Genomic DNA, 25,100 nt, shown 5'->3' on the forward strand with positions numbered 1-25,100 from the left:
CCTTGTTGCCGTTGGCAGGGTGACAGTATTCGAGTGTGCAAACTTGTGCCATTGTCCGCGAGCCAGAAGGAGCCATGGAGACCCCATAATATGACACAGGAAAATGTTTGCTGATGGCAATTCTATGGGCTTTGTCCGACTCTTTCTCCTTCATGACGACTCGATTTAAGTCTCTAAATGTTTGACTACAAATGCAGGAGTGCTATCCAGCTCCTTCCCCTTTGTCCCGCGAGGTTTGAATGAGTAATTCAGCCTTTGTGTCCTTCGATTGAGGGGGCAAACAGAAAGACAAGATTCTTGAGCGTTCAAGCCCCTTTCCATGGTTATGCACTCTTTAGATCCCCCCTCACCAAAATCTACAGCTGACATCACTGTTGGGGAGGGTGTCGGGGGTATTTTTGGTGTAAACCAAACAGCCACCTCTGGGGAAAATATCTATAAGGCGTGCGTATTTCAGGACAAAAAGGCGATGGTGTTTATTTACACCATATTTGTGATGTTTGACCAAGGCGCAGAAATCACAGAATATGAGATATATCGCGTCCCCTCACCCCCACCTCTCCGATCTCCATGACAACAATTTGCAATTGTGAAGAATTCGATACCAGGGCGCTTAGAGGCTGATTGGGGTGCATTGTGAGGGGCCTGGGGTCGCTGATTGGTTCAAAGAAAGCACCATAACTACAAGGAGTTTATATTCATTCAACTTGTTGAAGTGCTCCCCGCTGCAGCCCGGAGAGAGAAGACTGCTGGGACAGAGTCCGGCCTCAGCCTGCGGCGGTGAGCACAGTCTTGTTACTTCAAATGCTGACGAGAAGCGCATATTTACGCACAGATACTTCTGGTGTCTTGTAGGTGGCCCGTTGTGTTTGATATGGACTGAGTTTGCGCAAGTCTCCGAAAAGAAACATGGCAAATGCAGACAGTGAGGTCAAGACGTTGCTGAATTTTGTGAATCTGGCATCCAGCGACATCAAGGCGGCCTTGGACAAATCGGCTCCGTGCCGACGCTCCGTGGATCATAGGAAATACCTGCAGAAACAGCTCAAGCGCTTCTCCCAGAAATACTCCAGGATGCCGAGATGCCACATGCACAGGTCCACGGACCACGGTTGCGCCAAGCCGGCCGGCGCTGTTTACCAGAAGCTTGCAATGAAGACCGACTTCGATGTTCCAGTCGCGGAGAAGACGACCGGTGCGTCGGAACAGGTGCCGATGAGGAAACGTCAGCTCCCCGCCTCGTTCTGGGAGGAACCCAAGCTGACCCAAACCAGGAGGGAACTCTTGGGGTTGCGAGAAGACGCCGGAGGCGATCCCGAGGTAAGCGAACGCGAAACGAGGAAGAGGAGCCGTGACGCAGACGCGCTGGCCTCTCTGTCCGCGTCCGGCCGACGCGGCTCCGCGGACAAAAGCTCGCTGAAACTGGATTTGACCTCTGGCCACTGCGTGAGCGTGTGCGGCTGCTGCCCCTTCCAGTACCACGGACACCACATCCTTCACGGCCACATCGTGTTCCCACACTCGCCCCCGTGGAGCAAAGCAGCAGTGACTAACGCGGGGAGAGCCGAGCATCCATATGGACCGCAAATACACACGCACGTCGTGGTCAAACCCATCCCGACCAAACCCGCCGTCCAGTCATCAATCTTCAGCGTGTTTGGATTCATTTGATGACCCCCAGCTGGACCTGTCTTGGAGATATGTAAATATGACTAATTCTCTTCCTTCTGCTGTTCAAGCCATCTCTTCCTTTTTAAGGCCTCGACGAGAGCACTTAGACATTTGTTTTTCTTGTTTACATTTTTAGATTTTTAAGTTGCACTCGCAGATTTCACGTTTCTTTACAGAGCAAGTTCACAGGGTTCTACTTTTAGGCTCTCAGAATGGCTCCTGTTTACCTAAAATTTATACGAATGCATAAAAGGATCCTATTTTAGACGTTTCTTCCGGAGATGAGAATAGAAAATTGGACATAGATGTCCCCCCCCTTGCAAAAGTAATGTTTGATGGACTCATTTGAATGCAATGACTTTTATTTGCAATTAAACAACTGAGAATTCCTTTGAGCGTTAGTTCATTTTTACCTTGAGCATTCATTCAAACAAACAGAACGATTAAAGACATTCAACGTCACACTCCACAAAGTTATAAATAGATATTTTATACATAGAGGATTCCTTTGAAAATCCCATTTACAGATTCAAGGCATGACATGAAGCTAAAATAAGAGGCAGGGAATGCTAAATTTAGCCATCTCTGATGCCTATATCCTACAGTCACTCAGCCAGGCTGAGGTATCTGATCAGTCTGTCTGGCAGAGGCAGGCTCCTGACCCACTTCAGTCTGTATCTGCCCATCTGGGTCCGTATCTGTAACCTGCAGAGGTGCTGCAGTGTCCGGGGCGACACTGTGGGGGGGACGGGGGGGACAGGGTCAGGGTTAATCGGGGTGCCTGTGCATGTGATTGAAACGGTTGCCTCATGCTTACGTGTCGTCCGCTTCACGGCGTGCCATTCTTCCCGGCTGTCCAGCAGCTCCAGGAGCCTGCCGCACAGCTGAACCTGAGCCACGTGCTGCAGCAGCAGCTCCAGGACTGGTCCTGCCCACTGCCGCATGTCCGCCGTCGAGATCCACTCGCAGAACTTAGAAAGCAAACGAGAATTCGTCAAGTGCAAATGATCCATTGGATGTTGACATTCATTTGTCTCCCCCCCGCCTCCCACCTGCATCGGCCTCCCTGGCGGCTCGCCGCAGTTTACGCTGTGAAAAATATGTCCGCCATTGAGGTTTCCTGGCTGGGATTCTTCGGGTCCCGTGTGAGGAGCACGTCCTCGTGTGCATGAGAAGCAGGACAGGGCGTCGCAGCCGTGGTCCAAAAGACACTTCAGAAGAGGTCGATTGTTCATGCAGAGGGCGACAGCTGTGGGGAAAGTGGTGAAAGAGGAGATCCTGGCGTTGGCGTCGGCCCCTCGCTCCAGCAGCAAGGAGACGCTTCTGACGGAGCCCTGCCGGACCGCCATCAGTAAGGGACTGACGGGGTCAAGGGTCAGGCTGGCGCCGGCATTCAGCAGCACCTCTGCCGTCTCTGTGCCGCCGCTGGCGACCGCGATGTAGAGGGCCGTGGCGCGCCGATCAGCGTACAGCAGGGAGCGGCTGCAGGCCAGCGTGGCGTTTACGTCCGCACCTGTCTTCAGCAGCACAGCTGCCGCCGCGTGCCTGTTGCGCTCTGCTGCCAGGTGGAGCGGGCTGACGCAGCTGTGGCGGAGCCTGGCTCGACTTGTCACCGGGACAAGCAGGGACACAATCCTGAAGGGTGTTTTATAAAAAGCACAGACGTCTTTACCAAGGCCACCCTCATTTGAAAACGTCCTTAGCGGCTGCGACTTACTGGTGGTCTCCGTGCTGGGCGGCAGCGTGCAGCGGCAGCAGTCCTGCCGTGGTGGATTTGTTGGCGTCCGCATTTTTGGACAACAACACCGAGACGGCTTCCCTGTGGCCGTTTTTGCTGGCCTCATACAGCGCCGTGACCCCATCACATGCCTGCGCGTTCACGTCTGCGCCTAAAGGGATGATGTACGCCGCCGTTAGTGGCTAAAACACGCTAACCGCGGGGGAATTTAGCGGCGAAACGTACCTTTCTCAATGAGGTGACACAGCGCTCTCATCTGTCCTCTCTGAGCGGCGACAGTGAGCGGCGCGATGCTGTAGGTATTGGGGGGGTTGATTGAGGCTCCGGCTCTTATCAGTGTCTCACAGATCTCTGTGTTGTCCCTGGACACGGCCTCATGGAGGGCTGTCCAACCCTGCGCGCAGCGTTGGTTTACAGTAGCCCCGTACGACAGAATCAGCCGCACCATGTCCATGTTTTCCAGCTCACAGGCTGCAGACGCAAACACATGTTTAGTTATTGAAATCCAATCACAGCTGGAGGGATGTATGCCTGCTTTTGTCCTACCCCTGACCTTTGTACAAAGGGGTTTCTTTGTTCTTGCTGCTAATGTCGGGGTCGGCGCCCCCCTCCAGAAGACACCGCGCACATGACAAGTGTTCACATGACACTGCGAGCAGCAACGCCGTCTGCTCCTGCAGCGTGCGCTTGTCGACCAAGCCTGGGTGAGCTGTGCCAGGGAAGATAACACACATTGGACCGACGCTGCGCCTCTTTGTATAGATGGTTCAGTTCGGTAATGATGTCCTACCCTTCAGGATTGTCTTCAGACACTCTGTCTGCCCACAGAAGGCGGCATCATGCAAGGGCATCCAACCATCTTTGTTCTCCTTCAGTAGGCGGTGAGCGGCGGATGTTGCCACATCATTGAAAGCCTTCAGGTCCCCCCGCCTGATGGCACAGACCAGCGGGTCATCATCGTCCCTGGACAAAAACAAGCAAAAGCTGAGATTTACTCTTACAAAGTGTTACATTAAAGGGGTGTTTGGGTCCAGTTACTCTTTACAGTGGAGGTTTGGGAATTTACATACGCGCGCACGCACACACACGCACGCACGCACGCAAACAGCCTCAGACTAACAACAAAGGACTCACTCCGGCTCCGTTACGTCTCTCTCCTCCCCCGATCTGTCTCCTCTCAGTCGCGACTGAGCGTTACTAAATTTGCCTCCCGCACTACGGAACTGAGACAGGTACTCGGAATAGCTGAATTTGGTCATTGCTGCCGAGAGCTGCGGGAGTCCAACGCAGGGCGCAGCGGCGGCGCGTTGTGCCGAGCCGGGCTCAGCTGTGCTCAGCTCCGATTATTTTGGGAGCGCATTGTCACAGTGACGACTCTGTCCATATATGTCAGGACACTCGGACACGCAGAGATACGGCGCTGGGGGCAAGGCAGAACCAAAGGGACACACTCGGGAGGTTGCACTTGTTTAGCTATTTCTCAACACGATAAAAAAAAACCCACTTATCTTATGTGATGATCAGGGTAGAGACAACATTTGAGACATGTCCCCTTGTTTGAAAGCCTACACTAAGCAATTACTGATTACAATATGACGCCGATGCAGAATTATCTATAGTTTCTGACAGTGAGGTTCCTCTAATTAAAAAAACAAAACCTTTATCAACTAAACTGGTTTCTCTGCATGATTCCACCAAGATTGTGGTCTCAGAAGTGTCACATGCTCTCTTTCTTCACCCTCTGAACTTCCTCTAGCTATACGATCCGTGCGAGTTATGAGTTCTTTTGAGGTCGAGCAACCACAGCAGATGCATCCTCTTTGGTGTCTAAATAAAGGATTTTGTCTGTGCAGCATGTCGGGGTTGTTAATGGAGAAGCAACTTTAATAAAGGCCGTTTATCCCATCACGTCTGCCAATGCCCAGCACACATGAGTTATAATTCCTTTTAACAATTCCGGTGAATTATGCAGTTAAAAGGTGAGACAGCCAATATGCTGACAGTGTTTCATCATCATCTTTGCTCACCTGGACAGATTTACTGTTGAGGTGTCTGAGCCATAAAGGGAGAAGACAGCCAGTGTGTCTTTAACATCGCTGTTCAGCCTGTGGTACAGAGACCTGGATCTGCTGACTGCAATCATCACAGCGGGAGACGTGTGGTCCAGCCGGAGTGGCCAGCAGCGTCCTGGGGTCCTCTCTCCAAACAAACGGTGGCGGTTGCTCAGGCCAGATCCTTGGAAAAAAAACAGCCAAATGCAGGTGTGATTCCAGCACACGCATGGAGCCGCGCTGTGTAAAGCGGAGAGATTTCAGTACTGGCAGTCATCAGACAGCAGCGGCTCCAGCCAGAGGGAGAGAAGCCTTTTAAGGGCATGTTCAACTGAGTCCTCCTGATTCTGCTGCTCAGGGGCTCTGGGGGCTGCACTGACCGAGGTTAAAGCCAGTGCTTCAGTCAGTTCCACAGCAGAACTCTGTCATTTGTTCAACCTGGACGCACCATTTCCCGAGAAGAAATCAGCCAATAACCTCATCAAATGTGAAGATCTTACTCACCACACAAGTCCATCCAAGAGACTCTTCATTCAGAAAAAGCTGCTCTTATACAACACCATGCACCTCTGCAACATTAATACCCCCCTCCTACTTCCTCCTGTTGTGTCAGCTCTGCGATTTCCATGTGTGAAAGCACACCAGCGTGACGGCAGATTTCACAAGCTGTCACTCAGGAAGCGTCTGCAACATAAAGTCTTGCATCTGAACTGGAAGTTGCCGCTGTACGTCACTCCTCGCAAACACGTCTAGACAAAATTTCTTCTCCTTCTCCCAGGACTGTTGCAAGTTTGGTTTTGGCGGAGGCCGAAGCAAAATCAAACGTCAGCGTGAGCTACAGTTTTGATGCTAATCTTCCCATGGTGCACCTGCAGGGTCACCCGTGTCTAATAATCTATATCACATCCATTGCCAGAACTTCTACTCAGTATTGCGACATCGCTCAGATGTTTGACCTCCACTGCACAGATTCTAAAAACACCTACGAAACAGACGCCAGCGATCAGTGACTGTACAATCAGGTGCCGAAAGAGGAATTTCCTCACACAACGTCAGACCCATTGGCACATACACGTGCATGCTCATGTGTTTGGTAAGTAATATGTGACTGCGTCAAAGGGTGATGTGGAAATTCAGTACAAGGCCGAAGAGAGAAAAGGAGGACCTTTACCGGTGAAGAAGGGTAACCGAGTGATTGTGTTAATGCCTTTGAGGACCATTTTTTCCTATCTGGTCCCATAACTGCATATCAGTCCTGGATTTTAATCAACAAACATGGTGAAATTCTGAACCAGCTAGTGCCTCGTTAGACCTTAATGCAGTAAAATATGCAGAAGTACAACACAAATGACACTTCCAGGGGGTTCTATTCCAAAGAGGAGCTGTTGAAAATATGCTGAGCGATGCCAAAGGACAGAGCCAGAAGGCTCTAAAACAACAGTTGGTCACAAGTTTCAACTATAATTAGCTATACCACAACTTCTGTCATATGATTTGAAGAAGTCCAAAAATTAGTCTCATGGTTTAGCTACTGAGAGTTTAATTGAAAACGTGTGAGTCAACTTTACTCTTTTGCGGTTGAGACTATAAAAAGTCAAGCAAGATCTCAGCCTTCCGTAGTTCTGATTCATCCTTGAGCGCCTTTTACTCTGAAACTACCATTACCTGTATAATATGACACAATGAACAATAAGATCATCAGTGAGATGCTCTTTACTGCAACCAAAATGCAACTAAATGTCAGAACAAGAGAAGAAAACATTTGTTTTGGTCACCAATGGAGCTTGAGAAAGCTTGAGAGAGGGCATCTGAAACATTTGACCCTGGTTACTTAAGTTAAAAGCCATGCTGCAAGTGTACGTGCACGTAAACTCATGACTCACTCAGAATTTAACAAAAAAATGACTGACATTGTTTTGATATTCCTCATCTGTACTTTTGCATTAGAGTAGGGATGCTTGAACTCAAACTGCTCCGAAAATACCCAGATAAAATGTTCTGAATTGTGAGAGAAAACATTTTAATATTTTTGACCAAATTGTTTTATTACATTTGACCTTAAAGGTTATGGTTTCCTATAGAATTGTGCCCCCTGCTGGCCTAGGAAGAGAAAATACATTATTGGTAAAGCAAATTAGGTCGTTAAAATGAATATAATCATTAAATTAATTTCAATTCCATCTACATCCACACTTACACATGGTGCGAAATGCTTTCCTTCACTTAAATATCTCATAACTTATATTTAGAAACTAAACTAACGTTTATATTTCCCGTTCTTCTCTCTCTTTCTCAACATCAACACATCTCCGCAGTAGATAAAATACAGATAAATCTAGTCAGATCAAAGTTCACATTGTTTTTGTTCTGAATTTGTGTGTAGCAAATTTGTGATCCCAAAATAATTTTAAAGCTAACCTAAGTAATTCCACAACATCCTAAAAGTTTAATCAGGAAAAATGGTCTATATTTCTCTCCACGTCCTGCACTGCGATCATCCCATAATAAACAGAAGCGGACAGGCTCCCGGCTCGTTCCTAACGTCTCCTCCTGCGTTTCCAGAGCAACGGGGACACAAACTTCCGGAGACTAAACTCGCCATTCGGACCTTCCGAACAACAACAGGGCACGAACCAACAACGATGGCGTCTTGTCCTCTTCCAATCTTGGAGAGCGGCGACCCTCGTCTAGAACTGACGCTTCACAACAGCGTGAGAAACGTGTTTGTAACGCAGTCGGACGTGAGGTGAGCGCGCTTTTACGCAGCACTTCCATCTCCCTCCATTTAACTCTTGTCTCCATTTTCTCCACAGACATGAACAGAAAGAAAAGGTCAAATACATCCCTGTCGTAAAAGAGGTAGGAAAATAAAGATTTTGTTGGACTAACCTCTCACTTGTGCGATTTAACAAAACACAGATTGAAAGTGTTTAGCATTTATTCATCGAAGCATACTTTGCAGTCTTCCAGCAGAGTTCTTGAGGCTGGAGTGAACACTCTGCAGAGAACCCTGCTTCTGAAGAAAAAGGCAGAATTAGACCAAGTGGATGAACAGCTCTCACGCAAGCGGGATGAATTCACGAGCCGTATGGAGGATTTAGCGAACAAAAGGTCTGAACTCAAGTTAAAACAACAACAGGTGAGATGAAACCTTCAGCAACTCAAGAAAAAACCCAGAAGTGGGTCTGCATCACTGTCCGGTTCTTCTTATCAGAATAGAGAGACCGTGATGAAGTTTGAGAAGTTTGTTGCGGACAATGAAGCGAAACGAAATCGAGCTCTGAAGAAGTATGAGGCTGCACAAGAGGAGAACATTTCCAAACAGAGCGAGATAGAAGAGCTGACAGAGGAGCTCAAACTTCTCAAAATCAGGTGGGGACATGAAACCAGCCAGAAGGAGCAGCCAGAAGGCATCGGTTAGCTCTGTCTGTGAGGAGGAACTGGCATAAACCAAGATTCTTTCTTACAGGCAACAAGTTTTAAAGGAGAAAATAGGAAAATACAAAATCTACGAAGACTACCTGCTGAAAACTCTCGATTACTTCCCCAGCTGTAAGTTAGCGCCCCTCTGCTAACCCACTTGAGCTCCTGGTGTGATTCCACAGCATATACTTTATTCCAGCATACCTTGATCATGGCTCTCAGCCCTCTGTGATGTCCATCATTCGCCGCCACGAGGCCCTGTCGGTCACAAACCGGGAGCTACGCAAACGTTTGGGACATGCGGAGGAGGAGGTGGAACAAGGCAGCCAACAGCTGCAGAGCATGAAAAGGGAACACAATGTGAAAAAACTGGTGAGGCGTGGCTGGAATCGAAGCCACCGCCCTGCTTAAACTGTATCTAAAAACACACTGGTGGGGCTACAGTAGCATCTTCTTAGTCAGGGCTGGGGCCATGCTGGGGTGTTTGTGTGTGTTGCAGATGGGCATTAAAGAACTGTCTGAGCTCCAGAGTGAGTTAGACTCCCTGAAAGAGGAGAACAAGCAGATGGAGGATAAATTACTGATGCAGCATGGCCTGTCCAGGGACAAGGTTTGCTAACAAGTGTCTGTATGTGTCAGAAGCGACTCAGATGCCTACCGCTGTCATGTGCCATCATCTTTTAGGTGGAGGAGGTTGGCAGGTTGCTCATGGGCATCAATAATCTTGCAGAGCAGTGTTACCTCACCGCACATGGACCTCTGCAGAATATGACCGTGCTCTCCATGATGGACATGGTGAAGGTAGTGTTACACAGTTATAGCGATATGTTTTAGCGTCGCTCTGTCGCCCTGACCTTTGTGGAACTGATTTCAGGAGTACGTTACAGACAAATCAGAGACAGAGAAGAGAGCAAGGAGGCTGATGGAGCTGGAGTCTGCGGAGACCAGCCGGACAGCTCCAACAGAGAAGAAGAGGGAGTCCATAAAAAACAACAGTAACAAACAAATCAGAAGCTAAGCTCGTCAAGAATGAAGTCATGAGCTAATGTCGCTATTTACTGTTATTAACCTGGTGATTCAGGCTTTGACCTGTGAAAAATAGGATTTTCTACAAATAGGAAACCAGACTTTTGTCTTTCTTTGTCTTTCCAAGCTTTGGCACTTTTATTTATAAGTAATCAAACCTTGCAGTTGTCTGTGGTGTTGCTCATGGTTACAGGTGAATAAATCAGTCTGTACATGAAGAATATGACCACGACTTGATGGTGTAAATGTAGATTCTTGGTTTCACATGATAGAAATGAAAAAGTGTGGCAAGGACAAAGTAAATTTTAGTTTATACAACACTATTTTTTAATATTTAGCCGGTCAAAGGCTGCATTTTTTTATACTTTCACTATTGTCAGATGACATAAAATGATGGGTGATTAGTAAGTGTATCCAGGATTGATTTATTTATCTTTACGTTTTGCCATAGCATAGCTCAAACAGTATAAAGAAAACTATGAAGTAATTGAGAATGTGACGATATATTTTCAGTCCTCCTCTTCATCCTCCTCTTTCACATTAGGGTTGAGCTCCAACGTTAGACCGGTGAGTTTCTGTAGGGCCTTTAGGCTGACTGGGCTGATGTAGCACTGCACTTCCTGTTATGACACATGTTTCCGCAGGACTTCCAGCTTCTGTGAGGCCATTTTGAAATTACCCTGCTGACAGTAGCGATCCACCAGAAAGCCATATACATCTGTAATCCTCCACATTTGGTTCCTCCAGCAGGGCTTCACACATCCTGATGGCCTCCCAGGAATCTTCCTCATACAAACCCCGTGCCTTTATGTACGTCTTGATGAGCGCGATCTTATGCTGCAGGTCACAAAGTCTTGCTTTTTGTTTGCCTGCCGGCGAGTCCTTTGATTTTGAGACACACTCAAAGGCCCCAGTTAAAGCATGAAGCACCTTCTCATAGAAAATCATTGATCTCCACCTGAGCAAGACTTCAAAGAAATCAGCCAGCTGCTCTGCCTTTCGTGTAAAAAGTAATGATTGTTTTAAAGATCTCAGGATTTTCCCTCCAGTCCAGAGACTGGAGGTAGTTGGCTGCCATGATAAAGAGTTCCCTCTGACAAGAGAAACTAGCATAGTACTATTTTCTCTGTATCTCCAGACTTGAGGAGCACACTCATGGCCTTGAGCTTGTTGCCCGCCTGTGTGTACCTCTTTGCTGCCGGACGATAATTGCCCTGACGCACGTAGCACTCGGCTATGCGCTGCAGCAGCTCCTTCCGAGCCTCTATCGAGTCAGTTGCAGTCAGCTTCTCTGCCAGTTCCTCTGTCACGGTCAATTTCTGAGAAATGCACAACTCCAAGGCTTGATGATACTTTTTGGCCGCTACCAGCAACTCGTCATACTGGGATTGTGTGATGAAGAAGTCACAGTAGCGTTTGAGAAGGGCTGGGTCCTTCAGATCCTCCACAATCAGCTGAATTGCAGGGAATTGTTGTGTGGAACCTGCTAACTCTAAAGCCTTGGAGACGCAGCCAGCCTTGTGGTAGAGTGCAACAGTTCGGTCCAAATAGACACCTTTCTCCTTATAGTAGTGCGCAGCCTCCATCATGTCCTTGGGGTTGCTGAGCAGAGCCAGGTTCAATAGTTGCTCTGGTGTGAAGCTGCAGATATTGTATTGTCTGGTAAACAAGGATCTCTTTCAGCAGGTTTGCAGCTGAAATAATAGTAGGGCGCATCTATAGGGACCAACGTCTTCAGGCCTGAAGGCTCCAGGAAGCGGTCCTGCAGGAGGATCCCGTGCTCTTGAGCACAGAAGTGTCACTACTGATACATCTTTCATATCCAAAAGGCATTTTGTTGAGGATTCAAAGCAGATTGGCACCGTTTCACAAACGAAAAGTCGAGGGTCTTTCTCATCCCAAAATTGCGATATTGGGCAGCGCCGACTATAATTCATCTTCTCACAGTGCTGCTTTTTGCTTTCTTCTGATTGCGACATACCCTCAGACCGCAGAAGAAGACAAAATGTGTCAAGTTGTCCATCTCAACATCATAAAAGTAGACCTTAGAATCAGGCCGTCCATTAACTAGAGAGATTAAGATGCTGACTTGGCTGCCATTGGAATTACATTTGACTGAACTTAAAGCTCACAGTCTGGGAATTAGTTGAGTCAGATCCTCTGCACGGCATTGAGCTCTGGCTTTCCTTCAGGAAAGGTCCAACAAACAGACGTGTGCGGTGTCTGTGCCTATTGCAAGGTACAGGATTGCCTTCTGCTTTGGAAAAGGCCAGCAGCTGCTTCACTGTGCCCTGTTGTGTGCGTCTCTGGACCCTGTTAGCTTCCACCGTGTAGAGGTTCTCACCGTATACACCTACAATTTTAGAGTCACAAGGAAAGGACCCTTTAATGTTAAAAGTGGTTCCTGACAACTCATATACAGCGACTTGCTTGCCACTCCAGACTGTCACAGAATCCTTGCCGACACACACTCCCTCGATGTGTATGTCAGACAGCAGTGCCAGGTGTGCTCCTGTGGAGAACTGAGTGATGCTGAGCTGGCTTGAGCTAAGCTGCACTGCTGCCATCTGCTGACTGTAGCCAGCCGACATGTGACGCTCTCTCGGGATGAGTGTAGCATTTGGAAAAAGCTGATTTAGAATCCTTCCATTTACCTCACAGTCATTTTGGGGGGGATGCTTGGTTTTTGTCTTTCCCTCTCCTGATGCTCCACTGATCGCGCTTACTTTGATATGGCACCTACGATGTGCAGTTTGGTATGCTTCCATGTCTTGTATGATAAAAGGCTTTCATGTTTGAGGGTTATCTTCAATTCCTTTGGATGTGTCCTTTGCTCTTAGCTTAGTTTCACCTTGATGATGCTATTCAACATAACAACATAGCATAACAACAAATGTGGATTCAAACACGACTGTGTCAAACTTACCTTTCGACCCATCTAGCCACTTGAGTACCAACATAAAGCTAGCTATCAACCTGGTATCGGATTTTTTAATATGTTCAAACTGTATGTTTAGTAACAGAGAAAATGTCTGCTGAAGAGGTCTCTTCTGAATCTGCCAATTTACAATATTTTTCTTGTACAATTAATATTAATCTCTATGTAAATATATATTTTTTAAATGTTTAGCTCATCAAGAGTTAATATTTTAGATAGGATGATAAAGAACATTTTAGTGTGTCTCTCACCTAAAAACACTGTTCATGTTGTGTCAATATGAACTTAATGATATAACCCTCCTATTAAACTTTGACTTACATTTTTTAAGGATTACAAATTTTCTAGGTATGTGTCTTTGCACACTACCCACCGTTACTCAGTTATTTCTCTCCGATAATAAAATGGGGGATGAATTCCCCTGTGCGTTGCCATGTTTGTCATTAACACTGGACTTCCGGTTTCCACGTCCGTACTGTCCCTTTAAAAAGAACACGTGGGACGCACAAACATCCGGTTTTGTTGGGCTGGAATAAGACTTGTGATACCTCTTTAAGCGCCGTGTTGTTTCCAGTATGTCGGCAGTGGAAGGTGTGTCGTGAATCGTCCGATTTGCTCTGCTTTTGTCGACAGATGGAAGCTGCCACCCTGGTGTCTTGCAAAGATGACATTTCGTCGTTGTTTCCTGAGAAAACGTCGCGTCCTAAAGACAAAGTAGGATGTCATGACGCACTGCACGTCGTCATAAATGCGCGTACTTTTGCAAACCGTTTTAACCGAACCCGTTGCTCTTTATCAGGAATTAAGGTGTCAGTTTCCTCATGTCCGACGAGTCCAAGGGGACGGAAACTGTCTGTACAGAGCCCTCTTCTTCGCACACTTGGAATCGATGGTACACAATGCCAGGGCTTTGCAGAGGTCAGCGATGCCGAACACTGCGAGGCGTCTATTCAGAATTTCTAATAAATACTCTCCGTTTTGTGTGGTTCACTTCCAGATTCAAGGAAAAGATCGCGCAAACCTCCAAGGAGTTTTTCTCGGCAGGATTTAAGGAGAGCTCCTTTATGCATCACCTGAACACAGTAAATGTCCCCTTTACAGCCAGTTAATATCCACAAAAAATAGATCAATTCTAGACCTGGAACTCTTTAAAGACAACTTACTATTGTATATAGGAAACATGTAGGGGAGAACCCACACGTAGCTGAAAATATGAGCAATATGGAGCCTGATCTCAGAACTGATGTCTATTGTGTTGAAGGTGGTTGATGTTGTGGAGCGATGCCAGGGTGAGCAGGAGGACCGGCTTCTCCATCTCTTCAATGAGCGGACCGTCTCCGATGGCCTGGTGAAGTATCTCAGGCTGCTCACCTCAGCACATCTGCAAAACCACGCTGACTTTTTCAGCAATTTTGTGGAGGCGCCCGACCTGCGGGTCTACTGTCACCAGGTCATTCCCAGCGTGCCGCCACGTGTGAAATACTTTGAGCCGTACAGTTTATAAAAGAGTAACTTATCTTTGTGTTTAGGAAGTGGAGAACATGGCGATGGAGGGTGACCATGTGGAAATTCTAGCTCTGTCACAAGCTCTGGATATTTCCATCCACATTGTCTCTATGGATGGGGAACAGGAGCATTTGGCTCACCACGTCATTCCAGAGGGCGCTGAACCGTCCCTGCACCTCCTCCATCGATCATCACACTATAGCATTCTCTATCCACCACCTCAAAACTGACCAGAAATCCAACAGGACACAGAAACTTGGACCTGAACAAATATTGGAGCTTTATATTTTCATAAAATCCTGCAGTGTGTGGAATTTATCTACAAGATACAAACCAGGAATTGTTAAAATTACACGTTATTGCTGCAGTGAAGACTTCTGTTTTTAACATGTCACTTTTGCTTTTTTCCCTTTTTCTGCTGCTGTGACGAGACAGGCTTGTTGAGCTTTTTCTTTTCCTGCATTGAAACCATGCTGAGGGCATTTTTCCTCCCTGTCAGGGTTGTGTGAGGCAGGAGGAGCTTCCCCATTTGCGTGGGGTACTTGGTCTTCATCGTGCTCTTGAACACAGGCTGGGAGATCAAATGTTTCAGGTGCTTTTTCATCCCCTTCACCATCATCTTCTGCTCTCTGTCCTGTTCCTCATCATTTCCTTTTCCTGGGGACATGCAGTTGGTGTAAGATTCTTTTTTTTTTTTTTTCCTCAATCAAATGTACTACACTATGTTTTTATTACCTATTAAAAGATCATCATCCAGGTCAATTTCCATGTCTTCTGCTGCTTGTTTCAGCCAAGAGTTATGGTGCTTCTTCCTGCTGTTATGAAACTCCACCTTCTCTATCTGTCTAGCCAAGTTTACGCGCTCCTGTGGAGGAACAAACTCAGCAATAAATTACTGCATAAGAGGTACAACAAGGCGTGACCTTATTCCGACTGGTACCTTTATAGCTTCCATGCATTTGGTTTCTATGGGAAACATTGGAAGCTCCTCATCCTTGCCGAGAGTTCTGTAAATCTTTTTGAAGTTCATCATGTCGTCTGGGCCGATGAGCAGCAAACTGAGACCCTCTTTGGTGGCTCTTGCAGTTCTCCCACTCCGATGGACATAAGTCTCAGATGTCCTTGGGACCTGGTTGGTATTCAAGTTTGTGTAAATAGTGCTTGTGCCAAGTTCAACTACACAAACTTAAAGTGTAAAATCATTAAGGCCAAAAAATAATGATGGGATGGATGCCTACCTGGTAGTGAATAACATGCTGCACATTGGGGATGTCCAGTCCTCTTGCTGCCACATCAGTAGTTAACAGAACACATCTGTGAAAACAGTGTAGCAAAGATACGCAAAATCTGTAGTTTGATAACTAACAATAGGATGTGAAATTAGCTTACAGCGCTGAGCTTTGTGCAGTGTGAGAAAACTTGGTGGATGTGTTGCAGGACCATGTGTAGGTGCAAAACCATAATGCAGAGCAGCAGAATATTCTCAACCATCCCGCTAGTTCAGACACTTTGGGTAGGACAGTTCCAGAGCACGTGCGTTTGTTTCACCATGACAACACACCTGCATCCTGAAGTAAAAACCTTCCAAGCAAAGCTACCCGTCCTTGGGAAACTCACCTATCCCTTTCGGCGAACCGTTCCAGATTCTTCAGTCGTTGCTTCTGGTGCATGTTGGCATGAAGCGGCAGAGTGTCACAGTCCAGGATCACCAGCAGAGAGTTCAGCCTCTTGATGCAGTCTATGCTGTTGGCGAACACCATGGTGCGCCCAGGATACCGCAGTAAGAAGTAATACAGATAGAAGTCCTTCTCCTCTTTCTGACACTGGATGCACGTTTCTGTCAGGGTCTCCACAGTCGCCTCTTTGCGTGTCAGGTCAACGATCTTGGGTTTAGCCTTAATTCCCACTTTATCTATGAGGATTTCCAGCCGGCTCCTTTGGTCCAGACTCCTCTTCTGTAAGAGGCGAGTGGGCAGGCTATGTTTGGTGGTCAGTGTGGCAGAGAACACAAACATTTGCCTCAAAGGGTTGAAGTGTGCAGTTTTCAGCATCTCCAATAAATTCTCCAGCTCTGCAAAGTGACCTCTCTCTACCATACGATCTGCTTCATCAATGACCAGGCATCTGTAAAATAACCACACAATTCAATCACAAAATGTTTAAAAAAAAACACATTAAAGAGAACTTGCAAGTGGGTTTGTTCCCGACTTGTCAGGAATTATGTGGTGTAAAAATAGAAGCACAATGAAAAGATGCTGCACAGTTATTGATAAATTGCAAAAGGCCTGTGATAAATAGGGCAAAAGAAGAGAATAAATCTGATCAGAAACAAACAAAGCTGCTCTAATCCAAAAAAATAGGAATCATGAAGCACATATAACAGGAGTGTGAATTCCAACTAACCGGACTTGTCTCAAGTTTTGCAAATGCGGATGTTTTTCTTTAATTAGGTCCCAAAGACGACCCGGAGTGGCAATAATAATCTCTGGTCGATGTTTCAGCATCCTTCTTTGCTTCTCCTGTGACAGTCCACCCACCACGATAGCTGTTTTGATGTCTGCACAGCAGTATCATTTTAAGTATCTTGACATTTGGAATTGTGATTTACTATACTAAAGCCTATTTTTGAACTGTAAAGACTCACCTGTGAATTTTGAGACGGCATCAATGTGATGCTTAACCTGGACGGCCAGCTCTCTGGTGGGTGTCAGCACCAGTCCGAGCAGAGGCTGAGAGAAGCTACCAGCAGCATTCTCTTCCTCTTTAGTCATATCTTCAGATTCAGTCTCTGCATCTTTTATAACTTCTTCTTCTACTGAATAATTCTCCGATGCTGTAGGCTCTGGTAAATACAAACTCTCCATTGGTATGGTGGCTTCTATCTTGTCCTCAACAAGCTCTGCTGAATTCTTCTTCCACTCCAGGATGGTGTGGATCATGGGAATGCCAAACGCCAGGGTCTTTCCACTTCCTGTGTTGAACATGTACCCATTAAATTTATTTAATAAAATGTACAAACAGAAAGATAAAGAAGGGCAAAAATCTATTTAGTTTACCTGTTTCTGCTGCACCAAGGATGTCCTTATGATCCCTGATAGCTGAAGGTAATGTCAGTGCTTGAATAGGGGTTGGTGAACCAAATCCAAGACTACTCAGTGCCTTCAGCACAGGGGCAGGAACAAATAGATCTTTCCAGGCACTCACGTCAGTTTTTCTGTCATTACATCCATCAAGCACCACCTCTGTCCAGTTCTTCTGCTGCCTTTTGACAGGCTTTGGCATTTTATCTTTTATAACATCCTGATGTTCTGAGTGAGACTCACAGTTGGAACCTTCCACTGTCACAGTACCCTTTTCAGACTTCTTTCTCTTCTTGCTTCTTTTGGAGGGCTTTGGGGAGGCATCAGGCTCTGAGATTGTGGAATTCACACATTTTACAATATCTTCCTGAGTCGCTTGATTCTTCCCTTCCGCTTCACTTCTGTCAACACCGTCCTGTGTTTTGTCTTTTGCAGAAGTGTCATCTTGAAGGTCCGATTCTTCACTATTCAGCTTTTTAGTTTTTGATTTATTTTTCTTCTTGGCCTTTTTCTTTGCAGGTTCCACTGTTTCATCTGCTTCTTTGCTCTCCGCATCTACCTTAACTACAGCTTCCTCTTCCCCAGTGGATTTTCTTTTCTTGGCTTTTTTATTCTTTTTCGGTTGTTTTTCCACGTCATTGGCCATTTTCTCAGAATCTAGCATGCTGTAATTTGTAAGCTCTTCAAAACACACAAGACCCTCCAAGCCTTCTTCTGCGAACAGGCTGGGATCTAATTCAACAGCTTTCCATTTGCCTTCCACGTTTATACTCCGCTTGGTTTTCTGCAGTCCGTGAAACATGCGCTTGTTTCTCGGGTTTACCTTCTTCGTCTTCATTTTTTCTATTTCCAAGTTCACCAAACGTCAATATGCGTGAGGTTAGCTAGTAGCTCAGCTATAGTTCAACACGAAGAAACTAAGTTAACGTTTCTCAGTTGCTCGTAAAACTAATTAAAAAAACCAATTAAACAAGTTATTACCTTTACTGTTTTCGGTGTATGAAACGTTAATATTTTGCACTAGATAGCACAGGCTAACAACCACGCATGACACGAGGGCGCCGCCATGACAGTGTTGATCACGTGCTTTGAACAAACTTTATTTGTCAACCAGCGTTAACATTTGTCTGCTAACTGTCGTGTCCTTAGTCATTAATAAAATAATATGTCGTTCTTTCTTCCTGTACTTTATTTAAATGGTTTATCAGTTGATACGTATAAGGTTTACAATATACATCTGTTGTTATCCAAGGTCTTCGTTTACTTCTTACAAAACTATCGTATAGGTTGCAAAAATTGAACGTTTTGCACGCAACAAGGAAACAATTTGATTCATCAAAAAAAGAGATTTTTATATTTAATGTCAATATTTTATCAACAAAAAACACATGGACTTACATAAGAAATCAGTCAACATTAAAAGACAATTTTTGTATTACTATACAAAAAAACAAAACAAAACAAAAAAAAACCCAAACCTTTTAATAGTGAAAACATTCCTGCGGTTTCACGACGGTCAGCTAGTTTTTAGTGGGGTCTATCACCCTACCCATGAACAACATGCAATTTGTTTTTTCATGGTAAATGAAGAAGAAGAATGGTCTGTTGACAGTAAAGGTCCTTGGTAAGGAGAATGGAGTAATCCCAATGATTGTGGCAGCTGCTGCAGTGGTCCCGGTCTCATCTACCTCAATCACAGCTTTATGTAGCACCTTTAGAGATATGTAAAAGGTCAGGCATCCTAGCTGACTGTATGTAACAGTTTGGCAAAAATAGTCACTAACCTCTGAAACTTTGATGCCTTGGTCCTTACTGAGCTTTGATAAATTGGCCGAATCATCAAATACACTTGCCATGCCCATATCTGGTAGAATCTCATGCAGGGAGTAAGAATGCTCCATTTTAAATTTTGGCAAGTGTACTTCCAGTTTGCTGCAAATGCGTTGAGCACACACACACACACACACACACACCACACACACACACACACACACACACACACACACACACACACACACACACACACACACACACACACACATTTTATCTATTGCACTGGAGATTTGACCTTCTGTGTTTGTTTTCTCCTGAAACTTACACTTTTTGTAGCATTTTGGTCCATCTGAAGATCCTGTCTGCGGTGATCTCGTCATCAGTTTCGGTGTAGTCCACATTTTTATTTGGAAGCACAATAAGCATGGAGACACCTTCCTTATATGGGAGCTTCAGCACTTTGACGCCAAGGAAAGTATCTACCATCATGTAGAACTTATCCTCTAAGAACATCATTGGCACTTGCACAACACTGTAGTTGTCAATGTAGAATGGTGCATTTACGGTGATATTTGGATTAAAAGGCAACTCCCAAGATCCTGTTGAAGAAACATGGCACATTTTTTTCCTCCCAACAAACCCCGGAATTTGCCTAAAGTTTGTATAATTCAGAGATTCAACTCACCCTGGAAGAAAATAGTGTTGGTAAGCATCAGTCCGGTCATGGCATCTAAGCTGGAAACCATATTTGATATTTTGTCGTGACTCTTTCTTTTGATATACTCATTAATAAATTTAACAGATCCCCTTGTGTTGGTAAAGTTGACACTCTTGATGTCTGCATCAAAAAATGTCTTAAGCTGGTCTTGAAAGGTCTTCTCCACCCTAAACTTGGGGTGCATGAAGAGAGCCATCCCTTGGTCCAGTCGCAGTGATCCATTCTGAGTAATGTTGTTGTTGAGGAGTTTAAAAAGCCCTGGGATGAGGTCTAGCTGGCCAGCTTGCTCCAGCTGATGCAGGTTGAGCCCCTCCAGGATCTCCTTGTACGTGACGCCATCGGACGCCATCAGGAGAGCTGCAAAGCTTGTAGAGATGCTGAGCGGGGAAAAAAATATGTTCTTGTCATGGAAACTAGATATTGTTCTGTAAAGATTCATGGCAAAGTCCATATTTTTGAAAGAAAGGTCTGAGATGGTGGCACTGGGGAGTTGCACTCTTTGGGCATGAGCGCAGATGAACGCAGAGATGAAAAAGAAGATAAATCCCATCTTCATTTTGTGAAACATCGCATTTGGAGTCCAGATTGTGTAAGCACAACCTGAGACACAGTTATCAGAGGACGTTAAATACACATCAAAGAAGCACAAACTTGGGCAGAACAGAAACCTACCAGTATTTTTCAGTACCAAATAGGTCAAACTAATATTTTCTCTTGAAAATAACAGTCATACGTACCATTCAGCTCAGCCAGAATTGTGTCGAAAAGCTCCTTCTTTTATTTGGGGATACAAAGTGCAAGTGTGCTCTGATAGTTACACATTAACTATGATCTGTTTTTCAAACATTTAGAGCCTTTTTCAAGAGGCAATGTCAGAAAAATTATCATTATTAACCCCCCTCAAAAAAAAAAAGACTCGCAGACGCCAGGAAACAACAACTCTTTAATTCCAGAACTAACATGTTCAATGCATGAGTGTGCTAAAGTTAAACAAAATATAGCAGAATACGTCAGATGTTCTCTGTAAGAACACGGGGGGAGTGACAATAATGCAAAGGTACAACCTCTTTCACGTGTATTAAATAAAAATAAAGCAACAAAAAGGTCCAAAATTTAGAGGATACACACACAAAGACTTGGAATGACGGTATTGAGATACATTGAGCCAGAGCATTAAAACCCTTGACATGCACTTTAAATGTATATCTTTACAGCTATTAACTGTAAATAAATGTGACTATACATGCCAAAATGGGAGTTTTGAGATAAAAACGGAACAAATTAGACATTTCGACAGTTTGTGTTTTCTTTGGATTTTAAATTGTACTCTAAACAGTCTCCTTTCATTCATTGCTGAGTTTATTATATCAAAAAGGGTCACCAATCAGCCATCTTTGCCAACCACACTGCAAGTGAATACGCTGTTCTTTAGTACGACTGACATGGTTGTGAGTGTCAAGTCAAACTGCTGTAAAGTCAAATCAGTGCAGATCTGCTGCATCATTCATTGGCTGTTACAGTTGATGGTGGAACTACAGCATCTGTTAAGTTCTGTGAAAATACTGACAGACATAATGGAGATTTCAGATTAGTTTAAGTTTTGGGTGATCATACAGTGCTGGAGAGACAATCGATGTGATCTAATCTAGAATACTTTGTTGTTCATTATATGAACAAGACCTGAAAACTTCAGGAAATTCCTCTGAAAATCTTTTAGAAGAATGTCGCTCACGGACCATCTAAAAAGGGTAAATAACCTTCATTCAGGGATTTCTGAGCTGCGTCATCTTAGATGAAACAGAATGCCTACTTACACATCTAAAGGTACAACCAAACTCACAACATCAAAAACATGTTGTCATCCTAATACCTCAAGATCTGTGTGATGATCAGCCTGTTAGTCAAGCTGTTTATAAGATTTTTCACTTCACTGCAACATGAAATGCTGCCATTTCATGTTATTCCAGTGGAAAGGACACTGGAATAACACATAAGGAATGCTCTTTCATCATTTCTCAAACATTTATCTGTGGACAGACTTTATATGCAATCACCCCCTCAGGTAAACACATGCTTTGTGTGGTGGAAAGTCCTTTCTATTACTTCATGAACAAACAAGAATTAAAAAACAAACAAACAAAAAAACCAAAAAACCCCAAAAAACAGTACACACCAGAAATTGAAGGCGCCATGGTAAAAAAAGGCAATTGCAATCTTGGTTTAACTGCATCAAGAATTCTGTGGTCACGCTTTTCCCAGCATCAAGTGAGTTGGATTAGTCTACCTTTATCTCTTTGCCACTGTTCTTCTCTCTGTTGCCGACTGCAAACTAACCAGGGAGCAAACATGTCAGCCTTCTGACTGTCCTTATGTTTGCCTGTGCAAAAGGTTAGAAGAAGGAGCAAAGCTAACCCCGTGCAGGGTTTGCTAAACCAGGTAGCTGGTCAACGACACAGGCGCACTTTCCACACCTTCACTGACTGGGCTTGTGTTGCTGGTCCTCCCCAGCGTGGGCTGATCCTACAGGAAGGAAGAAGGCCGAGGTTAACATACTGATTACATTCATAATGATTCTTTTACACAAAGACATTACAGAATTCTGAAAAGATAGCAACGCAGCAGAAGGCTTTTCTGCATCCTCGGTTGTAGTCGTCTTACCCGAGCCGCCTGTTGATTTTGTGTCCGGTTGAGGAATGTTTGGCTGAGCTTGTTGCTGCTGCCTAAGACGTAAACAGAAAGACTTTATATCCCATGGATTCATTCTTACAATAATTAGGGGCTCATGCAACAACACGAGCATTTCTGTCAGCAACAAATATCATACAGGGGGCACAATGTTTGACCCTAGGATCTGGGTTGGTTATGGAAATGGCTTAGAGCCAATGTAGAATCTCTCTGACAGGATGTGCAACTCAACCCACCGATCAAAATAAGCCTGCCTGCGCTTTCGCAGCTCCTCGGCTGTGAGCGTTTCGTTCTGGCCTCCTCTCTGTCCTCCTACAGGACTCTCCACAGCTTGACTAGATGATTTAACGTTTCCCTTTTCAGATTCCGAGGACACGTTGCACATCACTGCTCCTATAACATTATCATACAAGTAAATAAAATATATGTTAATGAGCTTTTACTTGAGAACGTATGCAAAAATAGATGTATAATAACAAAAATACACTTAATGCCTGTGATACAATTAAAAGTCTATTTAAGTCCAATTAAAAAAGTGAAAATTTAAATTCTAAAGTCACGTTTTAACCCATTCCTCACCCTGCATGCTGAGCTGTATCGCTCTGCGAAGATCTGCTTCTTCATCTTCCACATCTATGTCCTGTCTGCTGAGTGCCAGAGCTCTCTTCAGCTCTTCATCTTCTTCCCCAACCTCATCCTCCAGAACAAAGCCCATATCTCTCTGGGCCAGAGCTGCTGACCTGCTGCTCACAGCACAAAGATTCATCAGCTACCTATAGTAAGTCATGGCCTGAAATAAACCAAAAGCTCTTTCTGGGTCATTCAGGATGGGTCATGGATGACCTGAACTATTTTCTTTGCAAACATTGTCCATACCCAGCACTTGTCTGGGCCTCCTCCTCTCCGATAAGTTTTGGCCGCCGCTGCTGCTGCACTCTCATGATCTTAAGGATCTGCTCTGCTTCACATTCAGGGAGGTTTCCTCTGATGACAAATATGGAGTAACCTGTACAAAATAATCCCTTAGTATATTTTTTCTGATAGCCAAAATATTGACTGAATCCAGGAGCATTTGAACATACCTTCTTGTTGTAATTGTGCAAGAAAAAGTGCTAAATAGGTGTCTGATATCAACTCTGGTCCAGTCAGGAGGGAGTTCAGGTTAAACCACTGCAATAAAACTATATTTACTGGGCAATTCTTCTCCAACTGTTAACAGATGGTATGAGCCTCATACCTGTTGTCCAAGTTTACGTATAGTAAACCAGTGTTCCTTGTAGTTGCAAATAAAGGCTTTTTCATTTCTAAAATATAAAAATATGAATAAAGGTGACCTTATAAAATTGTTAAATTCTTGTCTGAATAAAGATGAAAATGATTAAACAAACTTTACATTGGATTAATCATCAGGCTCTGATACTCCCGGCTGTTGAAGAGGATAATCTCCAAACCCCACACTTTCAAAGCATTGCTGATTACCTGCAAGAGGGGACAGACCATTACATATTGGTATCTGACCTGCCCTAAATCACTCAGTAAGAATAAAGCATAGTTGCACTCACTTGTATTGAAAAGAACCCACTATCGTCCATGTTCCCAGAAGGTTGCTGGAATGACATCGGAAAATGTTAGACGGGGCAGTGTTCCATTCAATCATTACATTACAGCCAAATAGCCGCACCTGTAAGAAAGTCCTATATTCTTCACTGGCCATGCCGCCTTCAGCCATCCTCATTCTCTCCTCTTCATCCAGCTGATGGGCAATGGATGACAGATCCACAGGTGTGAAATATTCCCCCTGCAGGAGGTTGTTGAGACAATGCTGGGCACAAAGGGAGCCCTCTTGCTGCAAAACAGCGGAAACGTTGCCATTAGAACCGGGGAGACGACAGGTGGGAAACTGCATCACTGACAAGGGAACGTGCGGAAAAAACTTCTGGTTCTTTCCTGCCCTGGTTCAATGGTGACAGCTAGTAAACAGATCCAGCAGCACTAAACCCAAGTACACTAATACACGTTTTACCGATCAGATAACTTGGACATTAGCTTACAAACTAGGCAGCGATGTGACGCGTTTTCATCTGCGCAGACGTTGACTGTTTTGAGACTCCGACTTGAAAATTCTCATTTCCTAACCAATTGCTGGCAAATGGGATTAGCATGTTAGCTGTCTTCACAACAATAGTGGGAAACCAGCACAGCAACAATGTTCTCGACCGCCCGGCATCAAACGCCAACCGACTGACGTCGGTAGGTGTGTGCCTTTGGAAACCAAGCGGAGGACTAATTGGGAATATGAGATTTTAGCTTACTTTCTCGTGAAATATGGAATCCATGTTCAGCTTGTTGTCAAACACTCAACTATGACCTCGCTGGCCCCGTTGTCTTCAGAAACGACCGTGGAAACGATCGCTCAGCGCCCCCTGGTGGCCCGGCTCCGCCTGGCGGCTTCATTTACCCCCAAAACATGGATGCGTTCGATTTAACGGCC

The 25,100-nt window shown here is 45.0% G+C and overlaps 7 protein-coding genes and 2 pseudogenes across 12 annotated transcripts; 3 read left to right on the forward strand and 6 right to left on the reverse strand.

Moving 5' to 3' along the window:
- The first annotated feature begins 624 nt into the window (after nucleotides 1-624).
- On the forward strand, nucleotides 625-2,066 carry LOC130539677 (protein FAM181A-like). The gene is made up of 2 exons (XM_057058170.1): nucleotides 625-780; nucleotides 856-2,066. Exon 2 carries the CDS (start codon nucleotides 910-912, stop codon nucleotides 1,669-1,671), a length of 762 nt encoding a protein of 253 aa, XP_056914150.1. The 5' UTR covers nucleotides 625-780; nucleotides 856-909; the 3' UTR covers nucleotides 1,672-2,066.
- Nucleotides 2,016-9,226, reverse strand: LOC130539671 (ankyrin repeat and SOCS box protein 2-like). 5 transcript variants are annotated; one of them, XM_057058163.1, is made up of 9 exons: nucleotides 9,088-9,226; nucleotides 5,437-5,644; nucleotides 4,200-4,372; nucleotides 3,963-4,118; nucleotides 3,635-3,880; nucleotides 3,389-3,560; nucleotides 2,724-3,306; nucleotides 2,489-2,642; nucleotides 2,016-2,407 (listed from the first exon to the last, which is right to left on the reverse strand). In XM_057058163.1, exons 2-9 carry the CDS (start codon nucleotides 5,550-5,552, stop codon nucleotides 2,277-2,279), a joined length of 1,731 nt encoding a protein of 576 aa, XP_056914143.1. In that variant the 5' UTR covers nucleotides 5,553-5,644; nucleotides 9,088-9,226; the 3' UTR covers nucleotides 2,016-2,276. The 5 variants fall into 5 exon arrangements, with proteins under 5 accessions (XP_056914143.1, XP_056914139.1, XP_056914141.1 ...); XM_057058159.1 differs by having other exon boundaries at nucleotides 8,982-9,115; XM_057058161.1 differs by lacking the exon at nucleotides 9,088-9,226 and adding an exon at nucleotides 5,965-6,506.
- Nucleotides 7,678-10,129, forward strand: si:ch1073-416d2.4 (coiled-coil domain-containing protein 42 homolog). Its single transcript, XM_057058164.1, has 9 exons — nucleotides 7,678-8,206; nucleotides 8,274-8,319; nucleotides 8,423-8,599; nucleotides 8,675-8,832; nucleotides 8,930-9,012; nucleotides 9,083-9,255; nucleotides 9,383-9,493; nucleotides 9,568-9,684; nucleotides 9,758-10,129. The coding sequence occupies exons 1-9, from the start codon at nucleotides 7,920-7,922 to the stop codon at nucleotides 9,899-9,901; spliced, it is 1,296 nt and encodes a 431-aa protein (XP_056914144.1). The 5' UTR covers nucleotides 7,678-7,919; the 3' UTR covers nucleotides 9,902-10,129.
- A 289-nt stretch (nucleotides 10,130-10,418) lies between these two features.
- Nucleotides 10,419-11,722, reverse strand: LOC130513032 (intraflagellar transport protein 140 homolog; annotated as a pseudogene).
- Nucleotides 11,574-12,593, reverse strand: LOC130539679 (intraflagellar transport protein 140 homolog; annotated as a pseudogene).
- Nucleotides 12,594-13,351: 758 nt separating this feature from the next.
- Nucleotides 13,352-15,115, forward strand: LOC130539678 (ubiquitin thioesterase OTUB2-like). The gene is made up of 5 exons (XM_057058171.1): nucleotides 13,352-13,561; nucleotides 13,647-13,765; nucleotides 13,845-13,929; nucleotides 14,109-14,297; nucleotides 14,377-15,115. The coding sequence occupies exons 1-5, from the start codon at nucleotides 13,481-13,483 to the stop codon at nucleotides 14,581-14,583; spliced, it is 681 nt and encodes a 226-aa protein (XP_056914151.1). The 5' UTR covers nucleotides 13,352-13,480; the 3' UTR covers nucleotides 14,584-15,115.
- Nucleotides 14,610-18,509, reverse strand: ddx24 (DEAD (Asp-Glu-Ala-Asp) box helicase 24). Its single transcript, XM_057058158.1, has 8 exons — nucleotides 17,410-18,509; nucleotides 16,998-17,324; nucleotides 16,757-16,910; nucleotides 15,971-16,477; nucleotides 15,592-15,667; nucleotides 15,294-15,482; nucleotides 15,089-15,218; nucleotides 14,610-15,010 (listed from the first exon to the last, which is right to left on the reverse strand). The coding sequence occupies exons 1-8, from the start codon at nucleotides 18,269-18,271 to the stop codon at nucleotides 14,745-14,747; spliced, it is 2,511 nt and encodes an 836-aa protein (XP_056914138.1). The 5' UTR covers nucleotides 18,272-18,509; the 3' UTR covers nucleotides 14,610-14,744.
- A 92-nt stretch (nucleotides 18,510-18,601) lies between these two features.
- On the reverse strand, nucleotides 18,602-20,785 carry serpina10b (serpin peptidase inhibitor, clade A (alpha-1 antiproteinase, antitrypsin), member 10b). 2 transcript variants are annotated; one of them, XM_057058166.1, is made up of 5 exons: nucleotides 20,662-20,785; nucleotides 19,892-20,524; nucleotides 19,532-19,805; nucleotides 19,218-19,365; nucleotides 18,602-19,145 (listed from the first exon to the last, which is right to left on the reverse strand). In XM_057058166.1, exons 2-5 carry the CDS (start codon nucleotides 20,490-20,492, stop codon nucleotides 18,954-18,956), a joined length of 1,215 nt encoding a protein of 404 aa, XP_056914146.1. In that variant the 5' UTR covers nucleotides 20,493-20,524; nucleotides 20,662-20,785; the 3' UTR covers nucleotides 18,602-18,953. The 2 variants fall into 2 exon arrangements, with proteins under 2 accessions (XP_056914146.1, XP_056914147.1); XM_057058167.1 differs by lacking the exon at nucleotides 20,662-20,785 and adding an exon at nucleotides 20,597-20,619.
- A 63-nt stretch (nucleotides 20,786-20,848) lies between these two features.
- atxn3 (ataxin 3) lies at nucleotides 20,849-25,058 on the reverse strand. The gene is made up of 11 exons (XM_057058169.1): nucleotides 24,922-25,058; nucleotides 24,291-24,455; nucleotides 24,172-24,216; nucleotides 24,003-24,088; nucleotides 23,847-23,913; nucleotides 23,692-23,779; nucleotides 23,486-23,615; nucleotides 23,189-23,352; nucleotides 22,846-23,002; nucleotides 22,583-22,644; nucleotides 20,849-22,444 (listed from the first exon to the last, which is right to left on the reverse strand). Exons 1-11 carry the CDS (start codon nucleotides 24,943-24,945, stop codon nucleotides 22,398-22,400), a joined length of 1,035 nt encoding a protein of 344 aa, XP_056914149.1. The 5' UTR covers nucleotides 24,946-25,058; the 3' UTR covers nucleotides 20,849-22,397.
- Nucleotides 25,059-25,100: the final 42 nt, after the last annotated feature.

This window comes from Takifugu flavidus, chromosome 16, assembly GCF_003711565.1.
Source record: "Takifugu flavidus isolate HTHZ2018 chromosome 16, ASM371156v2, whole genome shotgun sequence".
In the NCBI taxonomy this organism is placed as follows: Eukaryota; Metazoa; Chordata; class Actinopteri; order Tetraodontiformes; family Tetraodontidae; genus Takifugu; species Takifugu flavidus.